The sequence below is a fragment of the Mercenaria mercenaria genome, chromosome 3, assembly GCF_021730395.1.
Source record: "Mercenaria mercenaria strain notata chromosome 3, MADL_Memer_1, whole genome shotgun sequence".
In the NCBI taxonomy this organism is placed as follows: Eukaryota; Metazoa; Mollusca; class Bivalvia; order Venerida; family Veneridae; genus Mercenaria; species Mercenaria mercenaria.
This window is the reverse complement of record NC_069363.1, coordinates 12445193-12468408: the sequence shown is the minus strand read 5'-3', so window position 1 is coordinate 12468408 and position 23216 is coordinate 12445193. Positions and strand designations below refer to the sequence as shown.

The 23216-nt window shown below is 35.8% G+C and overlaps 1 protein-coding gene across 1 annotated transcript; it reads left to right on the top strand.

Moving 5' to 3' along the window:
* The first annotated feature begins 41 nt into the window (after positions 1-41).
* Positions 42-23192, top strand: LOC123525425 (histone acetyltransferase KAT6B-like). The gene is made up of 8 exons (XM_045304465.2): positions 42-1281; positions 2416-2602; positions 5374-5486; positions 7658-7739; positions 12507-12614; positions 14615-14645; positions 15123-15240; positions 16549-23192. Exons 1-8 carry the CDS (start codon positions 595-597, stop codon positions 16687-16689), a joined length of 1467 nt encoding a protein of 488 aa, XP_045160400.1. The 5' UTR covers positions 42-594; the 3' UTR covers positions 16690-23192.
* Positions 23193-23216: the final 24 nt, after the last annotated feature.

Below are 23216 nucleotides of genomic sequence, written 5' to 3'. Positions count from 1 at the left end.
TATATAGAAACGTATACATATAAACACGAATACTTATTTTTGGTGTGTTGAAGCGAAAAATAAATCGTTCACGCACGGATCTTCGATATAGCTTGCTCTATTGATCAAACCGCAGTATGTAATGTATAAACTATTGCGCTCTAGAAAACTGTTAAGTATTAATGTTGTACACATTATCAGTGCGTGTAAACACGGCGGATAACAATATTGTGTTGCAATCTATGTTAAGAATACGCTGTAAATATGTTAAACGTGCTTGGTCAGTTCTTAAGCTAAATGGTGATTTAAAAAGAAATTGATACGAAATATGAAATAACTGTGAATTGAGGAAATGGATCTTGTGTCTCAACTGGAAATGTAACGGCGCTCAAAAGTTGCGCATAATGGATAAAATAGCGTGACACAGTTAAGATCCCTCGCTCACTGGAATGCGATAAATCGGCCCATAATGCATTGCGGTGCGTCTCCGCATGCGTGATTTTATAAGTCGTGTCACTGTTTATAAACGGGAAGTGTTTACAGGGACTTGTATTTTCTGTAATTCTATCAGTTTTAGTCTTTTGTTTATTTAGAAAATTTAGGATTATATGCAGCATGACCTCAGAAACGACGGACACATACAAGGACTGGATATTAGATATCATAGATCAGTTAAGAAAGAGGAAAGCTCGTCCGGATCTGGAGCGTATTACTCACTTTGTTGAGCGAAAGCATGGATTGGGGCGGAAAGAAACGGAAGCGCATCTTGAAAAATTGGTCGATAAAGGCATTGTGATTAAGGTCGTTTACAAACGCGGGACAAGTTACAGAAACGCCACCAAGTCGAGAAAACGAAGCTTTGTGTCAAATGTACTTAATTCTAATTTAGCTAGTTTCAAAATCAATGAGGCAGTGAATAGTATACTGAGAGAACGGAATCGTGCTATTTCGGTTACCGACGGTGATGATATTGACGACGACGACGACGATGATGACGAAGAGCCTATGCAAATTGATGACGATTGTGAAGGGGTCAGTGCCAAAGAAATTGAAAAATGGTTGAAACAAAACCAAGAAGACATTGGTCCCTATCCCGTGCACTGGGCGGTGCAGCGGGAAGTTGATGCTGGCAGATTGTCCTGTCTACAAAACGGAAACTTTGTTCCTTTCCGTGAAGAAAAAAATGGGGGAACTTCACAAGCCGGTGGGGCAAAAGGCGATGGTTTCCAGGGGACATCAAAACCTGTACTACAGAAATCAATGAGTGTATTTGCGAAGAGGGGACGTCCTCCTAAATTAAACGTACGTAGATTGAAATCGAAACAAAGCGTTCGTTATTAGGCTAGATCTAAATTTAGATGACTTACATAGATCTAATGCACCCGATTATTCAGCTCAAGTGTCAAGTTATTATTTATAGCGGTGTTCTATACATAAGTGGACAAAATCTTAATCATTTTTATTTTAAAAATGTAATTTTCGGTATCATATAGTTATGGTAATTCCCAAGTCATTGACACAGAAAAACTTTCAGCATATTTAAGTGTAATCACTTGATATTATATGAATACATATTATTATTTTCCGAGTGTATGTGTGAAACTGCGAAAATGTCTTGAGGGTCTTATTGTGTTAACGTAAGTACATCTTACTGCTATTGTATGTATCCCGCCAATGTTTTTGTGACTTGCAAATCCACCAAAAAAAGTCTAATGTTTTCGAAGCGTTCCGTGACACTTATACTTTATCCCCAAAAAATGCCTGCATTGGCGGCATTCAGTCATTACTAGCTTATATAATGTATATTAAGGGTTTTTATAGTATAACTCTTTCATGCATTAAGCTTTTCCAATAAAAAGGGAAGTTATCGTCATTAGAACAATTTAAAAAATGGACCGACACACTTAAACTTATCAGGCCGCAGTCACGTTCCCGATCGACAATTTTTAGTGCAACACTTAATGTATTAAATTTTACCGAATACCATTTTTGATAAAGTGTTATTTTAAAAGAAAGAAAACAATGTGACTGACATATACACTCTGTGTCACAACGTGCCTAACAAACTTGTTCTTCGAAATGCGCGATCTTTTCATTAGATGAGCCGTGCCATGAGAAAACCAACATAGTGGGTTTGCGACCAGCATGGATCCAGACCAGCCTGCGCATCCGCGCAGTCTGGTCAGGCTCCATGCTGTTCGCTTTTAAAGCCTATTGGAATTGGAGAAACTGTAAGCGAACAGCATGGATCCTGACCAGACTGCGCGGATGCGCAGGCTGGTCTGGATCCATGCTGGTCGCACGCCCACTATGTTGGTTTTCCCATGGCACGGCTCAGATATCTGCTAGAAGTACACTTGCGGTAACGACATATACTGTTCACTTACAAATAATGATATTCATACAGATTAATTATGGTTTTTCCTTTCTTTTCAGCTTCCGAAATTCAATCGAAGTGTGAGTTTGAATGCTGCTAATGCTGCAAAGAAACCGGAAGAGCCCGAGTCGGCCCCAGTACCTGTCATGCCACCCCACCTTTGTGATTTCTGCCAGCAGTCAAGGGACCAAAACAGACAAGGACAACCAGAAGAATTACTCTTTTGTAAAGACTGTAATGCTAAAGGTAAATGTTTAGTAAGGAAGCTATGTAGGACCACATTTGTAACAGATCGCATTCGTAACAGGTGTTACAGATGCGATCGCATATGTAACACCTGTTACAAATAAGATCGCATATGTAACAGAAATCAAGCACATATGTAACAATTTTGGAGACGGATGTGATCAATGCCGATTTTTGATGTGACATCTGATCACATTTGTTGCATGTCATTTTCAATCAGAAAAATGAACAAAAAAGTGCATTTTTACATCTGAAACACATTTGTAACATGTTTGAGCTGACTTGTATACGAAGTGACAAAGTGAGCTATTGTGATCATCCTTTGTACGTCGTCCGTCGTCCGACCGTCCATCCGTTCACATTTCTCTTGTGAATACGACAGAGACAACATTTATTATTTGATTTTGACAAAACTTCCACAGAACTTATATATCTTTGATATCTCGGTTCCTTTCGAAAACCAGCCATATCACCTTATTCGTCTTGGAGTAATGGCCCCAGAGATGGCAATAATTACTGATTTTAGCCTTGTGAACGCGATAAAGACCCCATTTTTTGTTATTTTTACTCAAATTGCATACAACTTATCTTTCTATAAGATCTCGGTTCCTTTCAAAAACAACTGTATTGCACCATTTGACTTGGAGTTACGGTCCCTGTATTGGCAAAAAATGATGATTTTATCCTTGTCAACACAATGGAAACTACATTTATTATTTGATTGTTATTAAACTTATGTAAGATCTCACTTCCTTTTAAAACAGCCATGTCGCGCCATTTGTCTCGGAGTTATGGCTGAAACGGCAAAATTTGCTTTTTTTTAGTCTTGCGAACACAATAGATACATTTATGTATACTTAAAAAAAGTGACTAGCTTCACTGTTCGAAGACTGCTCATGGCTATTGTTCTGATGCTGATGCGTCGGCGTCCGCGGGTTCGCTGCAAGATAGGTTTTTCGTTTTCGTTTTGTTTCGCATTGCTTTAAACGTCTAAAACACTTAATACTGACGACAATGGATACATCAAATGAAATATGTCCCACTTAAAACCCTGACATGAACTTTATTGGATTATATTTACTAAGAGAGTTTTCTTGTCAGGCCTGGTGTCTGCATTCGTATGGAAACACTCTTATTTTGTATCTCTATAGGAGCGGCACGAGTAACTCCATCGGTGAGGGTGGTGCAGTGGATAGTTTTGCAGATTACGAAACCGGCGGAGCGGGTTGAATTCCTGGTCAGGGCCGGAATTTCCAGAGATATTGTGTCTCTCATCCATCCACTTAAGACATTACGTCTATCGGTGCGTTTTACCAGACCCTTAAACGAACGTTTGAGCGTAAACTCCTATATGAGCAAGGGTATAATTTCAATTCAAACTAATGGAAAGACCTAAACATCGACTAGAGTGTCGAGGGACACACGTTCGAGACCGTGTGAAAACTAATTGTATCGGTTGCAATTTTCGGCACTCGAGGCTGTATCAAGCTGGGAAGTTGTCTGTTATTAACATAAAGATGCTGCTGTATTGATTTTAATATCATTGACATTTTTATCATAATTATCACCATCATCATCATCATAATAATAATACACAATATAATAATAATAATCATCATCATCTTGGACTAGTCCATTCTAGGATCAATGGTTTACATAAACTGCCCTAAACTGTATTACCTAAATACTTTTGAAAACAGGCGCGCTGAATCCAACAAACAAACATAACATTCATCAAAACCATTCTGCAGGGTGCCACAATTTGAGACGTTTGGAGTAATAGGTGTAATATGACCACAACGTATTGTCAATAAATGGTTATTATTTGTAATAAAGTATTTGGAAATCTGACTTTTGCGAGTTATCCGGGCACACTGGTTGCAATGCCTCGAATATTCCCGAAGGCCCATTTTCTCATGAAGCGGCTCATTTTTTTTTTTTTTTTTTTTTGACATCATTGACATCGACGACGGTAACTTGTGATGGTGCTTATGGCAGTCATTTAATGATGTTGCGATGACAACCAACTCATTGAACATTTGCAGTATAAAACTCAACATGATACATATGTGCTTCTCATGTCAACCCCCATGTTGGACAAACACATTCGTAACACATTTTATCTGTTACGAATGCGATCGCATACGTACGAAATCTGTTACAAATGCGATCTGCTATACTGATGTGCACGTTTGTGCATGATACATTCCCCGGAGTGGCACAGAGAGAGTCCCAATATGATTAAAGTATAACCCTCTAAAAAGTTTGGTCGGAGATATAGAAAACTTGAGCAGGCCGGTATTCTCGTATCTCAGTCTGGCATTTGGTGTTCAGTTCTTGACCTGTACAGTGTTGGAAAAAGACTGGTCGAAACCAAATAAGAGAGATGGGTTTCTTGTGAAACTTTCACTGTGGACCCCGAATACAACCACGACAAACCGTCATTTGAATGACTGGCCAGACCCTGGTGGTTGACACTTTTAAAAACTGGCAATATTTATATTTTTAATTTTTATAGTGCAAAACCAGATTTATTATTATTATGGTGAAATATATTTAGACACTTTGTTACTTGATTCCTCCATGACAAATCGATCTACAATTTTTATACAATAGCTTAAATAAAACATGACGGTGTCTGAAATACACAGTCATTTGTCTTCATCAATTTATTGTGTTAAGAAATGACGACATGTGTACAGGACAGTAAGTTCAAGGTATGTTCTTTTATCAGTTGTATTTTGGAATCAATATTTGTTTTATCGTTTCAGCTCATCCCTCGTGCATGAATTACGCCCCCGAGCTTGCAGCACGTGCGAGGAACACAGCTTGGCAATGCATTGATTGTAAAACATGCTGCATCTGCGCAGACCCTGGTGAAGCGGTATGTTGAAACATTTAGTAGCCATTATTGATCTCCACATCTGTTTCTTGTGAGGAAGCTATTACTTGTTTATCTTAAAGTTAAAACTGTATGGTGCTTGGAGGAAAAAAAACTGTTGCATTAATCAACAGCTGTTACATGCAGCAAATGCACGCTAACTGTTTAAAATATTATGCCTGCATTTTCTTGTACACGGTGCATTTTTAGCTCGAATATTTCAAGAATAGGTTGATTTATTGCTCTCACCTTTTTCTTGGCGTCAGCGTCACGATATGCTTTAGTTTTTGTCTATAAGCTGGCTGGTATCTTAGTAACCACATGTTGGGCTTGTTTGAAATTTTACACCTTTGTTCACATGCAATACACAGGTCTCATAACTCTGTTTTGCTATTTTACAAAGTTATGACCCTTTACCGATAAGCATTTTTGGTGTGATCTGTTATGTCATTAAGAGGAGTGACGTTCTTTGACTCAAAGTGATGCCCTTTTTCTACCTGTTTATGTCTGTATTTTCATTATTTTATTTTTTCTGTATAGTCGAGCGTTGCTGTACGATATGTAATGTCATGTTCATCGTTTACAAAATTCAATTTGCATACTAGTATGAATCCAGGTTTGTACTCATGCTTAGTTTATTTGAAATTATAACACAGATTGAGAGATCTACAAAGTTACGTGTGGTATATGACATTTCTATACATGCAAGTCTCCTGGGATAATATTCTCAATCTATGGAACGCCATTTGCTATTTCGTAGACTACAATATTTTAAAATTTTAATGGCTTGTAAATTTTTAATCATTTATGCTTCCCATTTCCTATTACTTGTAGGTCCCTGGATGACTCATTTATTTTGTGGAATTTGATTATTGGTGGTTTTTGTTCAGCACCCTGATGCTATATTGGCGTTCTTTTATAAATGATTTATGACCTACTGTGTGCAAATGGAAATTGTTGTAGTTCCAGCTGTTTTCATGACTTAATTTTTAGCTCACCTGAGCACGAAGTGCTCAATGTGAGCTTTTATGATCGCCCTGTGTCCGTCGTCGTCAGTCATCCGTCGTCAACAATTTGACTGTTAACACCCTAGAGGTCACAATTTTGGCCCAATCTTAATAAAACTTGGTCAGAATGTTACCCTCAATAATATCTTGGACGACTTCGATATTGGGTAAAAAACTAGGTCACCAGGTCAAATCAAAGGAAAAGCTTGTTAACACTGTAGAGGCCACATTTATGACTGTATCTTCATGAAACTATGTCAGAATGTTTATCTTGGTCATCTTTAGGGTAAGTTAGAATCTGGGTCAACTGGGGTCAAAACTAGGTCACCAGGTCGAATCAAAGGAAAAGTTAGTTACCCTCTAGAGGTCACATTTATAACCTTATCGTAATGAAACTTTGTCAGACAGTTAATCTTGATAATCTTTAGGTCGAATTCAAACCTGGGTCAGGTGGGGACAAAAACTAGGTCACCAGGTCAAATCACAGGAAAAGCTAGTTGACACTATAGAGGCCATATTTATGATTATATCTTGATGAACCTTAGTCAGAATATTCATCTTGATGATCTATAGGTGAAGATCAAATCTTGGTTATCTGGGGTCAAAAACTAGGTAGGTCAAATCAAAGGAAAAGCTTGTTAACACTATAGAGGCCACATTTATGGCAATATCTCTATGAAACTTGGTCAGAATGTTAATCTTGATGATCTTTAGGTTAAGAACAAATCTGGGTCAAGTTAGGTCAAAAACTAGGTCACCAGCTTAAAATATTAAAGGAAAAACTTGTTAATACTCTAGAGGCTACATTTATGACTATATCTTCATGAATCTTGGTCAGAAAGTAAACCTTGATGATCTTTAGGTCATGTTCGAATCTGGGTCATGTGGGGTCAAAAACTAAGTCACTAGGTCAAATCAAAGGAAAAGCTAGTCAACACTTTAGAGGCCACTTTTATGACCATATCTTAATGAAACTTGGTCAGAATGTTAATCTTGATGATCTGATTTTTAGGTCCATAGGTCAGATGAGCGATACAGGGCCTTCAGGGCCCTCTTGTTTGTTTTATGACAAAGATCATGTTGGCATATCCCGACTGTAGATGTATCATTTCAGTATTAGTTGAAAATGACGTCATTTGAAAGATTATTTTTGTTTCTGTTTTTCAGGACTGTATGTTGTTTTGTGATGCCTGTGATAAAGGATATCATATGATGTGCCACGTCCCAAAAGTTGACGATAAACCACAAGGTACCATTTCGATAATGATAGAAACCTAGCTTAATTTGTTTCGGGCCTCAGTGTCTATGTTTCCCGAATGAAACAAAAACAAACATCTACGAAGTATTGTATAGTTTGATTTAAATAAATGTCTTCTAAATTTAAAGGAAGACGTATATGAAGTTTGATTGTGAGAAAAATTAAAAGCAAACACTGCCCAGTGCTATAACAAGAAGTTTTTTGTCAGTCTTTAAACCTTCACAATTAATTGGCTGGTTCTCAGCGTTTGATACTGGTTTCCAGATGTAGGTAACATTGACAACTTTGAGACCGGCAGTCAGTGCATAAAATCAAATGTTCTGAAGTGTCATTTCACGGCATTGCTATCATTAGAAAATCACTGGATGATTATTAGGAATCACATGCCAAACTCTTTTAAGTTTATATTGGTTACTAAAACTATAAATCTGAGGAGGGTTTTCAGTCTTAACGTGAAAAGAGCAACAAAAGGGTCGTGTTTTTTTTTTCAACACCATCCTTCTAAGAACCAGTCTGCCAACATGAGGGACTTAGTTCCGCCCCTCATGTATTTATCACTAAATAACGGAAGTATCTGGATTAAGATAGTCAAGGACTACGCAGAGAAATGAAATACAATGTATTACAGGGGCAACTAAATACATCCCGCTTTTTGTTTTTTAATCTTACAAACCCTTTACTGTCTTTTGAATCACTCACAGTATGTAGGGGAGACCGGGGATAGTTGTTACATTTTTCATATTTTATATTGTATCGGATGAATTATTTAACCGATTTTGTCCAGCTTATTATCTTTGTAAAGCTCAATCATTGCAATTTTCAAATTTGTACTATTAATTCTAAAACGAAGAATATTTCTATCCGATAAAGATAGTTGTATTATGCTGGTGTAATGTAACAACTTACCCCACCGTTGGGGTAAGTTGTTACAGGGTCTGGGGCAAATTGTTACAATAAGCAATTTTACAATTTTACAAAGAATTTACATTTTTACAACACAACAGTAAACATACAATGCTTTCCAGTCTGTTTATAACATGTATAACACAGCATTTTCATTTCACAAATGAATCATTTCACCGAGTTGGTAATAGAGCCTTTGAAGTTAAACAAAACCTTGCGAATTTCAAACCGTACAGGTCCATACTCCATTTTTTTCAGCATTAATGCAAGCCTGAATAATGCTATAGGCCCCTACTATTTACTGAAACTGCTTCTTGTATTTTTTTTGTATCTATTTGCATGTATATAGGCAATACAATATGGTTAAATCAAAACATCTCTTCTATTTCTCCATCATATCCACAATGATGACAAATAGGACGATGTTTACATCTGTTTGCATTTTTCTTTTGTTTTGTTGCTTTCTGTTCTTTAGTTTTGAGCACTTGTTTTGCTCATTTTTGACAAATTTTCCACAGTTTCATGGTGAATTCTTATTTTACTATGTTAGCACTCTTTTCGGGCGTATCTGTCAGAAGAGCTCTTTTACCTTCTTTCGCCATCTAGCAGTCATTCTAAATTGGCATTTCTTACCTGGAGAAAACGCAGGCCTGTTGTAGCTGTTCGCTGCTCTTATTGCACTATTAGATTTTATTGACGCCACTGTAATGTTCATTTCTATTCACACCAATCAGGACAAGATATATATATCTCCGATGAATACGACATTTTCATAGACAAATTGCAATAATGTTTGTATCGCCAGAGAAGCTCTGATGGTTTTTAAGATGGCAGAGGTGCCAAGGCAGCTACACAACGTCGACAATATAAGGTAGCGCTTAATATCGTCAGTTACATTTTGGCCATTTGAAAAATCTGTATAGTAACTGGCATGGTCATTTCACTTCATTTTCAGTAGTATGCGCATGGGGTAGTTGTCATCTCTGCTATTCAATGTAACTACAGCATAGAGCCAACAATGTCCATCCCCATATGCAGCTTCCTGGTTCAATCGGGCATTTACTATAACAATAGTAGTGTTCTGGTTTCCCTCGTCTCAAACAGGAAGGCCTAATACGGTTGTTCCAGTCTCAAATAAAGATTCTCTTGTGAATCTTCTCTTTGGGGTCAACTGGTAGTATGTACCAACGTGCCCCACACTAATTGTAACAACATGCCCCGACCCCTAGATACGTGACAATATCTAAGGTAGACAACTCAGAGAAAGCATGTAACCTCTTGAGATTTTGCGATTTTTAGCACAATTCCTTGCTTAGTCCAACAACATTTTTAAAGTTTTATATATATTTCAAGTGTGCACATGAACCAAAAATGTATGAAAAACTCGAAAATTTACTTACGTGGCCCAAAATCTAGCTTTTTGTTCTATTTTTCAAATAACTGTCACCAAGTTAAATAACGCATCCGTAAAAGATGGCGACTTTTAAAACTAACAAACACGCATAATCTGTGACTTTATATGATGCGTCATCACTTCAATATTTGCAATGTAACAACCTACCCCATGTAACAACTATCCCCGGTCTCCCCTAGTTATATTATAAAGTAGCAAAAGGAAATTATACGATCCAATAGCCCGATATGCTAAATTCTTTTGAGTTCGCCAAATGATTAAAAATTTGCAAAAAGGGCAGACAGTTTATTAAAACCATGGGACATATTTATTACAAAAATAAAATAGCATTGACAGCCTTGTCACACCTTATATTTTTGACGAATGTTTATAATCGCGATGGATTATTGTATGCAATACAAGTGACATTACAAAAATGAGGTGTTGTCTTTAAACAAATATATATAAAATTATGATTTACTGACTTTTGAAAATATATTAACACTAGAAGTAAATTTAATCGATCTGCTAGTAACTATTTTGAGGGCAACTTATCAATTTGTAGTGTTAGTCTACTATTTGACCTATTAAAAAATAAAATATACCGGTCGCGGAAAATGATTTATGTGTTTTCATATTCAAGAGTTTTGCGGATTTTTGTTGGTGCTACCAGCCTGTTTTTATGCCCCCCCCCCCCCCACATTTATGTGGAGGACATAGAGCGTTGCTGCTATCCGTACGTCCTTCCGTGTGTCCGTTCCTACATGTGGCTATTCTTTTGTTATCTCTACTGTTTTAACCACGTTAAAGAAAAATAGCCACATAAAAGCCTTGCGGAATGATTTATTTTATGCTAACTAATGAAATACTGTATTCTATCAGTTAAATATTTTCATATTTTCACACTGTGAGAGATATAGCTCCGCCCCCTTATTACATTGTGTATGAATTTTAAATTATTTGCTTAAAACAGGAAGAAAATTGTAGTCTCACTTTGTTCTTTTAAAATATAGTACATTTCTCGATTCAAATTATTTTACTTAAAGAGAATTACATAACGTTATGCAAAAAAAATAAAATAAAATGGAACTTTAAGTTGTATGCGTATTATAACGTCACAGCACGTCTGACGTCATGTCTGTTTACGCGCGTCTGTTTCCCGCGCCGAGATTAAAATATAGGCAAAATGCACATCTCAACGTAATTGAGCGTAAAATAAAAAGAAAATTTGTTCGTTTTTCGGGAATATGGAATATATCTCACCTCGAAGTGAGAAAATTTTCACATTTTCACTCGCGCTACGCTTGTGAAAATATTTGAAATTTTCTCACTTCTCATTGAGATAGGCTATATTCCATATTCACTCAAAACAAACAAATATCCTCTATTTATTTATTTTGTTGGGTTTAACGTCGCACTGACACAATTATTGGTCATATGTCGACTTTCCAGCTTTGGTGGTGGGGGAAGACCACAGGTGCCCCTCTCCGTGCATTATTCATCGAGCGGGCACCTGGGTGGAACCACCGACCTTCCGTTAACCAGCTGGATGGCTTCCTCACATGAAGAATTCAACGACCCGAGTGAGGCTCGAACCCACATCGATGAAGGGCAAGTGATCTGAAGTCAGTGACCTTAACCTCTCGGCCAGAGAGGCCCCTCCTTGCGAAATGAATGACATCAAAGAAAAAGTAGGCCTACAGCTATCTATTGTTCCTATAGCTACCTAATAATTCAAATGTGGGCTCGTCCGTACGTCCGTTCAGTCCCGAAATCTTGTGTGTCCAACCTTTCCCATTAGCTGATTTGCTTCAAACTTTTACAGATGGACAAACTTATTGTGCAGATGACTATAAAATAAGGAATTTTTGCCTGTGACTATTTTTACCGCAGTTATGACCCTTTGATAGTTTTTCTGTATAGCATGTAGAGAAAAAAATTGTGTGTCCAACTTCTCAAGCACTGCTGAAAGGATATGCTCGAAAGTTTCACAAATGAAGGACCTTGATGTGACGATGACCATGAATAATGGATTTTTTCTGTGGCTATTTTTTTTTCTACAGTTATGGCTCTTTCTTAATTTCACAAAATAGGCCATAGTGAAGAATTTGGTGTGTTCAACCCCTCTTACATTTTTTTGAAGGAATGGATTCGAAGTTGCTCGGATGCACTTTATCTGAATACAGGTTGCTTCAAACTTTTAGTCGAACATCCTTCATGTAAAGATGGTCTGTATTAAAAACTTTGTTATTTAGAGGATGGCATAGTATGTGGGGGCATCCGTGTTCTACGGGTACAATTCTATTTTTGTAATGCGCTGAGACAGTCTGGGATCTGGTAATCACCTCGACTGGTTCAGCTAGGAAGTTAATATCTCATATAGTGGTGACTAAATCCCTACTTACAACAAGTGTTTTACTTTGATTAGAAATTGGGCTAATACTTACTGTTTGTTGTTTCAGGAAAGTGGATTTGCAGTGAATGTGTCAATGATGGTGTAGATATAGATGATATTGAAGAAAACAGTTATGTAAATGTGATAGATAGTACCATGAAATCAACAGATTCCGGTAAGTGCGTTACCCTTCATATATAGGTAGTACTTTAAAATCCAAGGGCGCTTTATAAGTTTGATAACACAGTAATAGTCTTCATAAATAGAATTGTAAAAATCCAAAGACTCCGGTTAGCTAGTAGCAATAGTAACCGCCTTCATAGACAGTAACATGAAATCCACACTCTGGTAAGTAGTAACCATGTTAACTGTCTTCGTTGATAGTCCCGTAAAATCGACACTCTGGTAAATAGAAGCTATAGTAACAGTCTACAGAGATTGTTACATGTACAGACTGTTAAGTTAGTTACCATAGTTACCATTTTCATAAATAGTACCATGAAATACACACACTCTGGTAAGTAGTAACCGTAGTAAGTGTTCATAGGTAGTATTGTAAAATCCACAGACTCTAGTAAGTTAGTAACCATACTAACAGTCTCTATAGTGAGTACCATGAAACCCACATACTCTGATAAGAAAGTAGCCATAGTAACTCTCTCTATATAGATGATAGCATTGAATACACATACTGTGTAAGTAATTTACCATAGTAATAGTCTTCATACATAGTACCGTAAAATCCACATACTCTGGTAAGTCAGTATCCACAGTAAGTGTTCAAGGACAGTGCCATAAAATCCATTGACTTGTTTAAGGTAGTAACAATAGTAAATGTTCGTAGATAGCGCCTTAAAATCACAGAGTAAGTGTTACACAGGCTCTAATAAGTAAGTAACCATAGTAACAATCTGTAGATAAAACAGATTAATCCACAGACTCTGGTAAGTAACCATAGCAACAATCTGATGATAGTACCGTTACATCCACAGGCTTTAAAAGTAAGTAACCATAGTAACAATCTGTAGATAGAACAGATTAATCCACAGACTCTGGTAAGTAACCATAGCAACAATCTGATGATAGTACCGTTACATCGACAGGCTTTAAAAGTAAGTAACCATAGTAACAATCTGTGGATAATATCGTTAAATCCACAGACTCGAGTAGGTAACCCTAGTAACAATCTGTAGATAGTATCGTTAAATCCACAGACTCGAGTAAGTAACCATAGTAACAACATGTAGATAGAATGTTAAATCCACAGACTCGAGTAAGTAACCATAGCAACACTATGTAGATACTACCGTAAAAACCAGACTCCAATAAGGAATTCTAACACGACCAGCAAATAACCTACATACATGTAGAGCAAAATCTATCTCGGGGTAATTCTTCAATAAACCACTCGCGTGCAATGACGTCATTCGATCCAGGTGCATAGCACGGTCGTAAAAAGTAGTTAACATTTTTTTCTAACACTTTTAATACTATTATGTCGTGTTAGAATCGAAATAATAAGTTCACAAGTGTGATTTATCCTAGAATAACCCGAGTTTTATTCTACGATAAACCACGTTTGGGAACTTATTATTTCTTAAGTAACCATAGTAATAGTCTTTAAAGATAGTACTTTGAAATACACGATAAGTTAGTAACCACAGTAACAGTCTTCAGAGACAATACCGTAAAATCCACAGACTCTGGCAAGTTAGTCTTCATAGATAGTACAATACTGGTCACAGCCTGTGGTAAGTTAGTTAGTGTATTATCCGCCCGCAAAATGTCTTTGCTCTGGTAAGTCTGATACAGTAGTTCTGTTCAAGTTTCTGCATTTCTTGCGTTTAGCTATTTTATGGAATTAAAGCGTTACGTTTGCTTTAGTTTTCACAATAATTCTATGAACATCATTTTCTGTAAAAAAGCAAAGGACACTTTCGATTTACTGGTAGTAAACAAAATTTTACAAATTGATAATTAATTAAGTCTATAAAGAGATGGGAATAATTACCTTAAAATATCATAAAACTGTTCTCTATCAACAGAAAATAACACTGATCATGGAAAAGAATTTGAAAAGTAGTTATTTTTCTACATATGAACCATACATACGTATTTGGCAGATTCAACGTAAGTCTATGTTTGTCATAAATCGGTGTATTTTTTTCTTTTCAGAATCATTTACTAGCACTCGAGACAAAAATGGGTAAATATATTTTCTCAAGAAAGAACATTATTTAACATAACAGAGTGGTAAAGGAGTGAATCAAAATTAATATATGGAAACGTTCTTCTAAATAATGAAAATGACACAAGAAGCATTATCTGCTAATTACTATGGGTATTTATTTGTTCATTCTATTTTAGTTACATGTTGATTGTGTTATCAAGACACAATACCCTGCAGGAACGCAGGAAACAGTGTGCTTCAGTGTCGTTGTATTTTCTGGTCCTCAGGGATCATGGAATCTATTCAATATTTGTGAAATAGAATTCCGCTCAAGCCGGTGTTAGGGGCGTGAGGGGTGTTGCCCTTTCCGTTACTTCTCATGAACAGACTTAAACAGAGTTGGCTATTATTTTTCTTGGTTGCATTCTATCCTTCCAAAAGATCTTCTGATAAAACATTTTCTTATAATGGCTTAACATTATCTTTTATGACTAGACCTGTCTTTTTTCCCAGAGAGAGTGAACCACATCAGGAGGTATATCCAAATGCAACACAGTGGTCAATTACTGATGTAGTACACTACTTCAATGAAAAAGGTTTCAGCGAATCAGCAAACGCCTTTAAAGTACAGGTAAACTATTTCCAAATTACATTGTTTTTGTTTTTTTTTAAACAAATGCAAACTTTACAAAGACTATATCTGTTAAAAATGTCGGCAGTTTGACAATAGATCAAACTTAACCCTTACCCTGGTGAACTTGTCCATCTTTCAATTTGGACAATCCCATTAACTGTTAAAAAGGGGTACTTACCAAAAAGATACTGACTGAATGGCGGACAGTGAAGATCATAATCAGACTGCACGGATGTGCAGGCGGATCAATATCTACACTGGTCGCAAAGGCAGAATCAATCGTGTCCAGCATGATAAGGGTTAAAAATGTCGCAGTTTGACAATAGATCATACTTAACCCTTACCCTGGTGAACTTGTCCATCTTTCAGTTTGGACAGTCCGATTAACTGTTAAAAGAGGTACTTACCAAAAAGATACTGACTGAATGGCGGACAGTGAAGATCATAATCAGACTGCACGGATGTTCAGGCTGATCAATATCTACACTGGTCGCAGAGGCAGAATCAATCGTGTCCAGCATGATAAGGGTTAAAAATGTCGCAATTTGACAATAGTTTATACTTAAGATCGAAAATGTTCAAACGACCATTTATAACAGTTACATGCGTTCGTACTTTAGCGGAATTCAATTTTTATTTTCACCTAAATGTTTCATCTTTTATTCAGCGCGAAATTCCGTTTACAAATTTACGCATATTTTTTTATAGTTAATATGCTAAGGTGATTATAGTCAAGTTTGAAAAATCAGAAAAGAAATCGTGAAAATATTAAAAGCTTTTATGGTGCAAAACAAGATACAAAAAATATGTATTTGATAAGAATTATTTAGATAACAATGTATAATTATGTCAATAAATTTAGTTTGATCCAGATATTTAAGATTAACCAAAACAGATAACCCTGTAGACTTTTTATTTCCTTGTCTGTTTCTCTAAAAGTATTATCAAATCATTTTTCATGGAAATTTCCCGTATCAAACTTGTTTGAAGTATCAAATCCGATACTTCTGAAACTTTTGTCTCATTTCTTAAGGAAAATCATTTTTGGTTTCGATTACTTAATATACAAATGCCACAAAACATGATGACACTATCAGCATTCAATATACGGACGTATTTCGTGTAGCTTTTTGAAAACGTCCTAGAGAAAGTTCAGACACTTTTACAGAATACTTTTAATTCTTGAACTTTGTTCTGATTGTATGACATGACTTATTTGCTATAATATCTTCTGCTTTCAAATAAAAAGGAAAATATAACAGAATGTACAAAATATAAGAATTTGTGATCTTTTTTTTTCTTCAGGAAATTGATGGTCAGTCCCTTTTATTGCTGAAAAGATCAGACGTTCTCCAGGGACTGTCCCTTAAACTTGGCCCTGCTCTCAAGATATACAACCATGTAATGAAACTCCAGACCGCAGGGTCACCGCCGAACAACGAATGAAAACTGTTGTTGTACTGTTATTCCAATGTTGTTCAGTTATCTGTGATTTACGTCTGAAGAAATTCCGTTATTTTCGTTCATCTAAATTTTCAGCATTCAAGCAAACATTATTTTGTTCAGTTATTTGTTGAGTTTTATCTTATTACTGGGCGGTCATCCAATGTGACTTTTCGGTATTGTACACACTGGGGAAATCGCTCGATTCAGGTAAAAGTTTTGCTTATAATTTCCTTATTATTTCACAGATTTTAATGAAACAAAAAGCGTCGAAGACAGGAAAATGGATGCTTTTGTCACCATGAAGCATCTGGCAGACATTCTTGATACCTTTCTCAGACAGTACGTCCAAATGTTTTTATGGACCAAATGTGAGGTAACATACACACTGGTATTTGGGCGAAGTGTTTGAAGACGGTATTGATAAAGTCTGACAGACGTTTTAAACTGAGGAAAGCACTCATTTTTCTGTCTTCAGTGGTTTTTATTTTATCAAAGTCCATCAAATAACAAGAAATGTCACATGAATCGAGCGGTTTTCCGCATGTGTACGATACCAAAATGTCACATGGATTAGTCACCCAGCTATTGATTCATCTTTAAAAATGTAAAATTAGAAATGATTTGCTGTCTGTTAGTCAAACGGGATCTTGACGTTTATGAATACAATCAAACATTTGCTACATTCCACCAGTGAAGGAACTGAGATCGCATAATATAAATGAAGTGATCAGCGAATTCCGTGTGAATACGTGTTCTCGTCTGCTGATTCGGAATGCCTCGGTCATAAATAGTTTGGGAAGTATTGGTAAATCGTGCTTTATCAGGATAAATCATACCTAATATTTATGCATTTAAGATCCCACTAAATTTACGCCAGTTAGTGTTAATTGGCATTAATCAAGTTTCTGATATATCAGTTTGAAGTAGAAATTCTCAGATTGGGTTCCTAGGTAATGATTTCAGTAACAACGTACAAAAGAAACTTGAGCGGAATTTACCGATTGTAATTTTGGTCTCATTTGTTTAAGCTCCTATTTGAACATTTGCTATTGCCGTGAATACAACCCGCAAATATTGATCAGTTTTGGGTCACACAAGCTTGGTCTTAATATACAGATGTAATAAATGTAAGTGGTATTATATATAGATCTATTACTTATAATGTAGTCCTTCTATAGATAACACTTATTCTACACTTGGATTCTATCGCAGTTAATCATTTGGGACTTAATTAATACTTAGATATAGTAGCCGTTAATCTTGGTGAGATAACGTCTGTACAGATATGGTTCCTCCTTGTTCAATGTGTAACCGTTAGATATGTTTAGATTCCATGTATAATAACGTGGGGAATTCATTATAAATAGTATTAAGTATCTAAAAAAATTAATGTCTGCAAAAAAATCACTTAGCTACATAACACGTAAATGTAACAAACTTTTTACTAAAAAGTACGACGGAAATTTCAGTCTTGTGAATAATAAGACCTCGAGCGTTTTAGAAATTTTTGATAAGAATCCAACATGTATTCGTACGCAGACAAGCATAACGTCTCCTGAAACCTCTCTGTTTTTGTTTTTGTACGAGTGAATCGAATGATTATACCAAATTTTTGTTTTAGGATACTGAAATTGATTGTAAATTGAAAATTCTTAATCACTAACAGTAATAATTATACTTTTATAAACTTTACAAATACTATACGATTAATCCTGTCCGTTAATTTGCATAATATAATACATTAAATCATTTTCCAGTCTTGTACGAACCGTGTTTTCTAAAAAAAAAAAAAGAAAGCACGTATATTTGAGTAACTGTCAGGCCCTCAGATGTAATGCTTTCCAAAAATGTAACAAAGTGTAGATTTAGACTAGCAAACTGTATTTTTTACATAAATGATAAAATTGACAAAATTTTCATTGGCATATGTTAATACTTTACTACATGTATACACATTTTTACATACCGGTATATGAAGTTTGTTACATTTGAACGTCCAATACTTCAGTTTGACTGCTGTTGGCGTACTCTAGTTCGAAGCCCTCACGCCGCTTAATTTATTCATACTTGTTTCTTCATGCTTCACTTAAATACGATAGTTAAAAAGTAAACAAGACCCACATTTGGTGAATTTTGATATCAAATACTGTAAAACGAGATGACAATGAAAATCGCTCCAATGCTCGCTAGAATATTAACTGATGCTGTAATTTTTGTAGTTTTATGTGCAAAAATGTCTTAAGAATGAGTTTATACTCCTTGGTATAAATAACACCACTAGGTGAATAAAATGTGTCATATTCGCTAAAGATCAAGGCCGCACCATGCTGATCCGGCCCCAATTTCGCGAAAAAACAAGTAATTACTTAGTTAAATCTGTTATTTTAAAATTGTGCTATTGCTTAAGTTATAGTCATTTTATGTTGATTTTTCCTATAACAATGTATTTATAGCAAAATTATACTATGGTTAGTAGTATTTGTCTGTAGTACTTATTTCAATCACGCAAATATGATATTTCTACTAAGCACGATATAACGAACTTAAGTATTTGCTTAAGCATATTTCTCATTTCTATACTTCGTTTTTTTTTGTAACATTCAGAATTATTATGTTTTGATCTACGAAATAGTCATATAAGGTTCTGATATAGATGAAAAACTCAACATTGAACACGCATAAAGGGCAAAAACAAGCATATAAAATAACAGACTTAACTAAGCAATTACTTAAGTTTTTTCGTGAAATTGGGACCGGGTGTTCTGGCTCCGTGTTCACAAAACATTTTCAGTCTCAGCTGAGTTTGATAATGAAACTTTATTTGTCATTTATATCTAAATAGCATGTTAAAAACTAAATTTTAAGTTAATAACTATTTTCAAGTGTCTATTCAGTATTGATGGTCAGTCTCAGTTGGAATTTAACCTTGAAATTTTAGAAAAATTGATATTAAAATTTCAAACTCGATTTCAGCTGAGACTGAAAAATGTTTTGTGAACACGGGGCCAGGTCGGCATTTGTAATAAAAGTTTATGAAAGTAGCCTGCGGGAAGCATGTGATATTGTGCAACAAAGGTATTGTGTGTGTTCTATGAAGAGAAGAGCTCTTCAACGGCGATATAGCGACATAAGTATGTAAAATAGCATTCTGAATACGGTTACCGAGGATGAGAGGCGGGAAATAGTGGAATTTGTTTTGACACGGTACATATTTATCGGATTGCACGGATCGATGGCTAGTAGTTTTGACTACTTACCGGAATGCTATTCATAAAGTGTTTTATAACATAGAATTTTGTTCTTCAAGTTTAAGACGAGCAGAATTTGGTGTTGAACTATGGACAGGTCAGTAATTACCATTCATTCATGACACCTTATATAAATCGCCGGTTTGCTGTTTGTGTTATCATAAACGTTACTTTAAACAAAAACTGCATAGGACAAAATCCTGAAACCCAGGCAATATAAATAGAAGCGGGCATTAAAATAGGGAAGGAAAATTATTATACACTTTTTAGTTAAACGGCAATTGAGGGCCTTCAGTGATTATTAGCACGATTAAACCTATACTGCAAGAGGGCGTAGCCCCAGTGCCCTATGAAGGTTTAGGAGTTCTAACAACCACATAAGGAATGCCAATCGGTTTAATGAGTTGTTTATTGTATACATAACCGGTTATAATTCCCGCTTCCGGTTAGAATCCCCGCCTCCGCTTATTTTGGATGGGTTACAGGATATATTAGGTATATGATAAACGCAGTGGTTATTAGCATTCCTAACTCTATACCGGCGATACCTTGTCTAATATAGGTTTAGTAGTGCTCACTACCACTTCAGGCCCATCCTTTGCAATTGTGCAAGTGTATATTATTGTTTATCTACTGCGCGAAAATTATAACTTCATGCATAATGTCTTTCATTTGGTGAGGTTAGGAATGTTAAGATAAGGTGTTCAAATTTGCTCAATGTTTGTTTTGTATTTGTGTCAACTTCTGTTTTAAGAGAGATTGAGAGTACAAGAGATGCTTGTGTAGAAAACCTCTATGTCTAAAATTGTCCGAAAATATAATGGATTCTATGGTTATACATAAATATGTACACGTTTAAACTTAAAGATGTAACGTTTACTTTTTGAACGTGTACGCCTAAGATATGTGAAAACTGCAATGTTTTCAAATTTTACAACTTAGACGCTTATGGAAAATTGAAGGATATACTACACGTACGTATACGCGTACACGTATGAAATCCCAAGCTCTCTAGCATAGTACGTGTTAGATAGTCTAGTCCGTGTAGTTCAGTATCAGTGGGAAAGATGTTTTTCTTTCGCTTATATATCTGAATAATCCTTGCTACTAACAAGCAAATTGAGTGAGTTTATATACACCCACCTCTCCCCACACACACACCCCCCCCCCCCCCCCCCCCCCCCCCCCACACACACACACACACACCCACGCCGAAAAGGTTGTTTTGTGAATGTGGGAACTGTATTTTGAAAAATATTTAACTTCCATTTTATTATACACAAGTTATTTACAAAAGGAATGTGCAACGGTTTGTTGGTTCCTAATTTTTACAAACTATAGAGGAAAAACTCTGCTCTATAGTGGATCTATATTTGTATTATGTTTCATGAAGATCCATCAATGGGTTACTTTGTTTTATGGGAATTTTTGAACTTTAGAACAGTTAAAGCACAATAATTCTTAAGTTACTAAAGACACCCAGATGAAAGATTTGCTTGGACCATCGCCCTTAGTAAAAATACCTTCCTTATAAGTATACCAAATCAAGAGAAAACTGTCTGTTTTTACTGCATCAAGGGAGGGGTATGTTGGTTATACTACAAGTGAGCAGCGGTCATGTGCTACTTAATTAAGTATTGAGGTTTGACGGTTCTATCTTAAATTTTTTTTTTAATTATAAGCATTTTCAATCTTTTAAACAAATGTAGAGGAAAAACTCTGCTTTTACTAGATCTAGGGGGTAATACAACATGTGAGGAAAGGTCATTATTGTGCTAATCAATTAGTATGTGAAGTTGATGATTCTAGCTTAAATAGTTTTTAGCTCATCTGATTTATTGTCATCACTTGATCGTCGTCGGCGTTGCCTGGTTAAGTTTTATGTTTAGGTCATCTTTTCTCCTAACTATCAAAGCTATTGCTTTAAAACTTGCAACACTTGTTTACCATCAATAGCTTACTCTGTACAGCAAGAAACATAACTCCATCCTGCTTTTTGCAAGAGTTATGACCCTTTTTGGATTTATAAAATATCAGATTTCTTGGTTAAGTTTTATATTTAGGTCAACTTGTCTCCTAAACTATCAAAGCTATTGCTTTAAAACCTGCAACCCTTACTCACCATCAAAAGCTGACTCTGCACAGCAAGAAACATAACTCCATCCTGCTTTTTGCAAGAATTACGGCCCCTTTTGGACTTGGAAAATCAGAATTTTTGGTTAAGTTTTGTGTTTAGGTCAGCTTTTCTCCTTAACTGTCAAAGCTATTGCTTTAAAACTTGCAACACTTGTTCACCATCAAAAGCTGACTCTGTACAGCAAGAAACGTAACTCCGTCCTGCTTTCTGCAAGAATTGTGGCCCCTTTTGGACTTAGAAAATATCAGATTTCTTGGTTTAGGTCAACTTTTCTCCTTAACGGTCAAAGCTATTGCTTTAAAACTCTACATTGCTTTTTTGAAAGAATTATGGCCCCATTTGGACTTAGAAAATCATGGGTATGACAATATTTCTTTTATACAGAGACAAGAAAAAATCAGCTGAGCGTCTGCACCCGCAGGGCGGTGCTCTTGTTGAGTAAATGCATTTTCAATTTTGGACGGACACACGCACGCACGGAAAAACTATCACACGGACAACGCCAAAACAATATTCAAGCGACTTCGGCAGGGGATAACAAAGAAGCTTTCAAAACACATTGTGTCATTGTCCATTGTCTGTGTATATATATACACATAGAATAAGTGTCTTTGGCATGAAATGTGTATCCCTGGAGAGGTTTTTTTTTTTCACGTGTTCATCATTATTCCTGTTACTAGCATCTGTATGGATTTGGATGCGAATCTTAGAAAAAAGCTAGAGTAGCAAGGTCTGTAGACAAACCTGATTGTCTATAAAAATATCTGTAACAGTTAGAAACACGTTAAATGTTGCTCTTGTTCGTGTTGTTAACAGGCGCAGAGTTTTAAAAACTTTAGATATTTATTCTTGAATCGTTATACGTACAGTTGTAAAAGTTTAAAATTTCTACAGATCTGTGAAAATGTGGGAACAATGCAGTTGTTCATGCATATATATACTCTGCAGACGACGTTTAGAAATGTGTGTGAATTTTAAATCGGAAGAAGTTACCGATGTGGATTATTCTCTGTAGATTTTTTTAGATGATTTTTTAGATTTTGTTTATTCAGAAAACTGTTTGTCTTGTTGGGTTACTTTCTGATTAGTGTCACATTATTATAAAATTTGAAATGATATGTGTTGTTGTTTTTGTCATTATT

Excerpts from the sequence above, each read along its gene's own strand:
- LOC123525425 (XM_045304465.2), top strand. The coding sequence starts at position 595 with ATGACCTCAGAAACGACGGACACATACAAGGACTGGATATTAGATATC. Across the intron at positions 5,487-7,657 it reads GCGCAGACCCTGGTGAAGCG|GACTGTATGTTGTTTTGTGA; the intron begins GTATGTTGAAAC and ends TCTGTTTTTCAG. Across the intron at positions 12,615-14,614 it reads CATGAAATCAACAGATTCCG|AATCATTTACTAGCACTCGA; the intron begins GTAAGTGCGTTA and ends TTTTCTTTTCAG.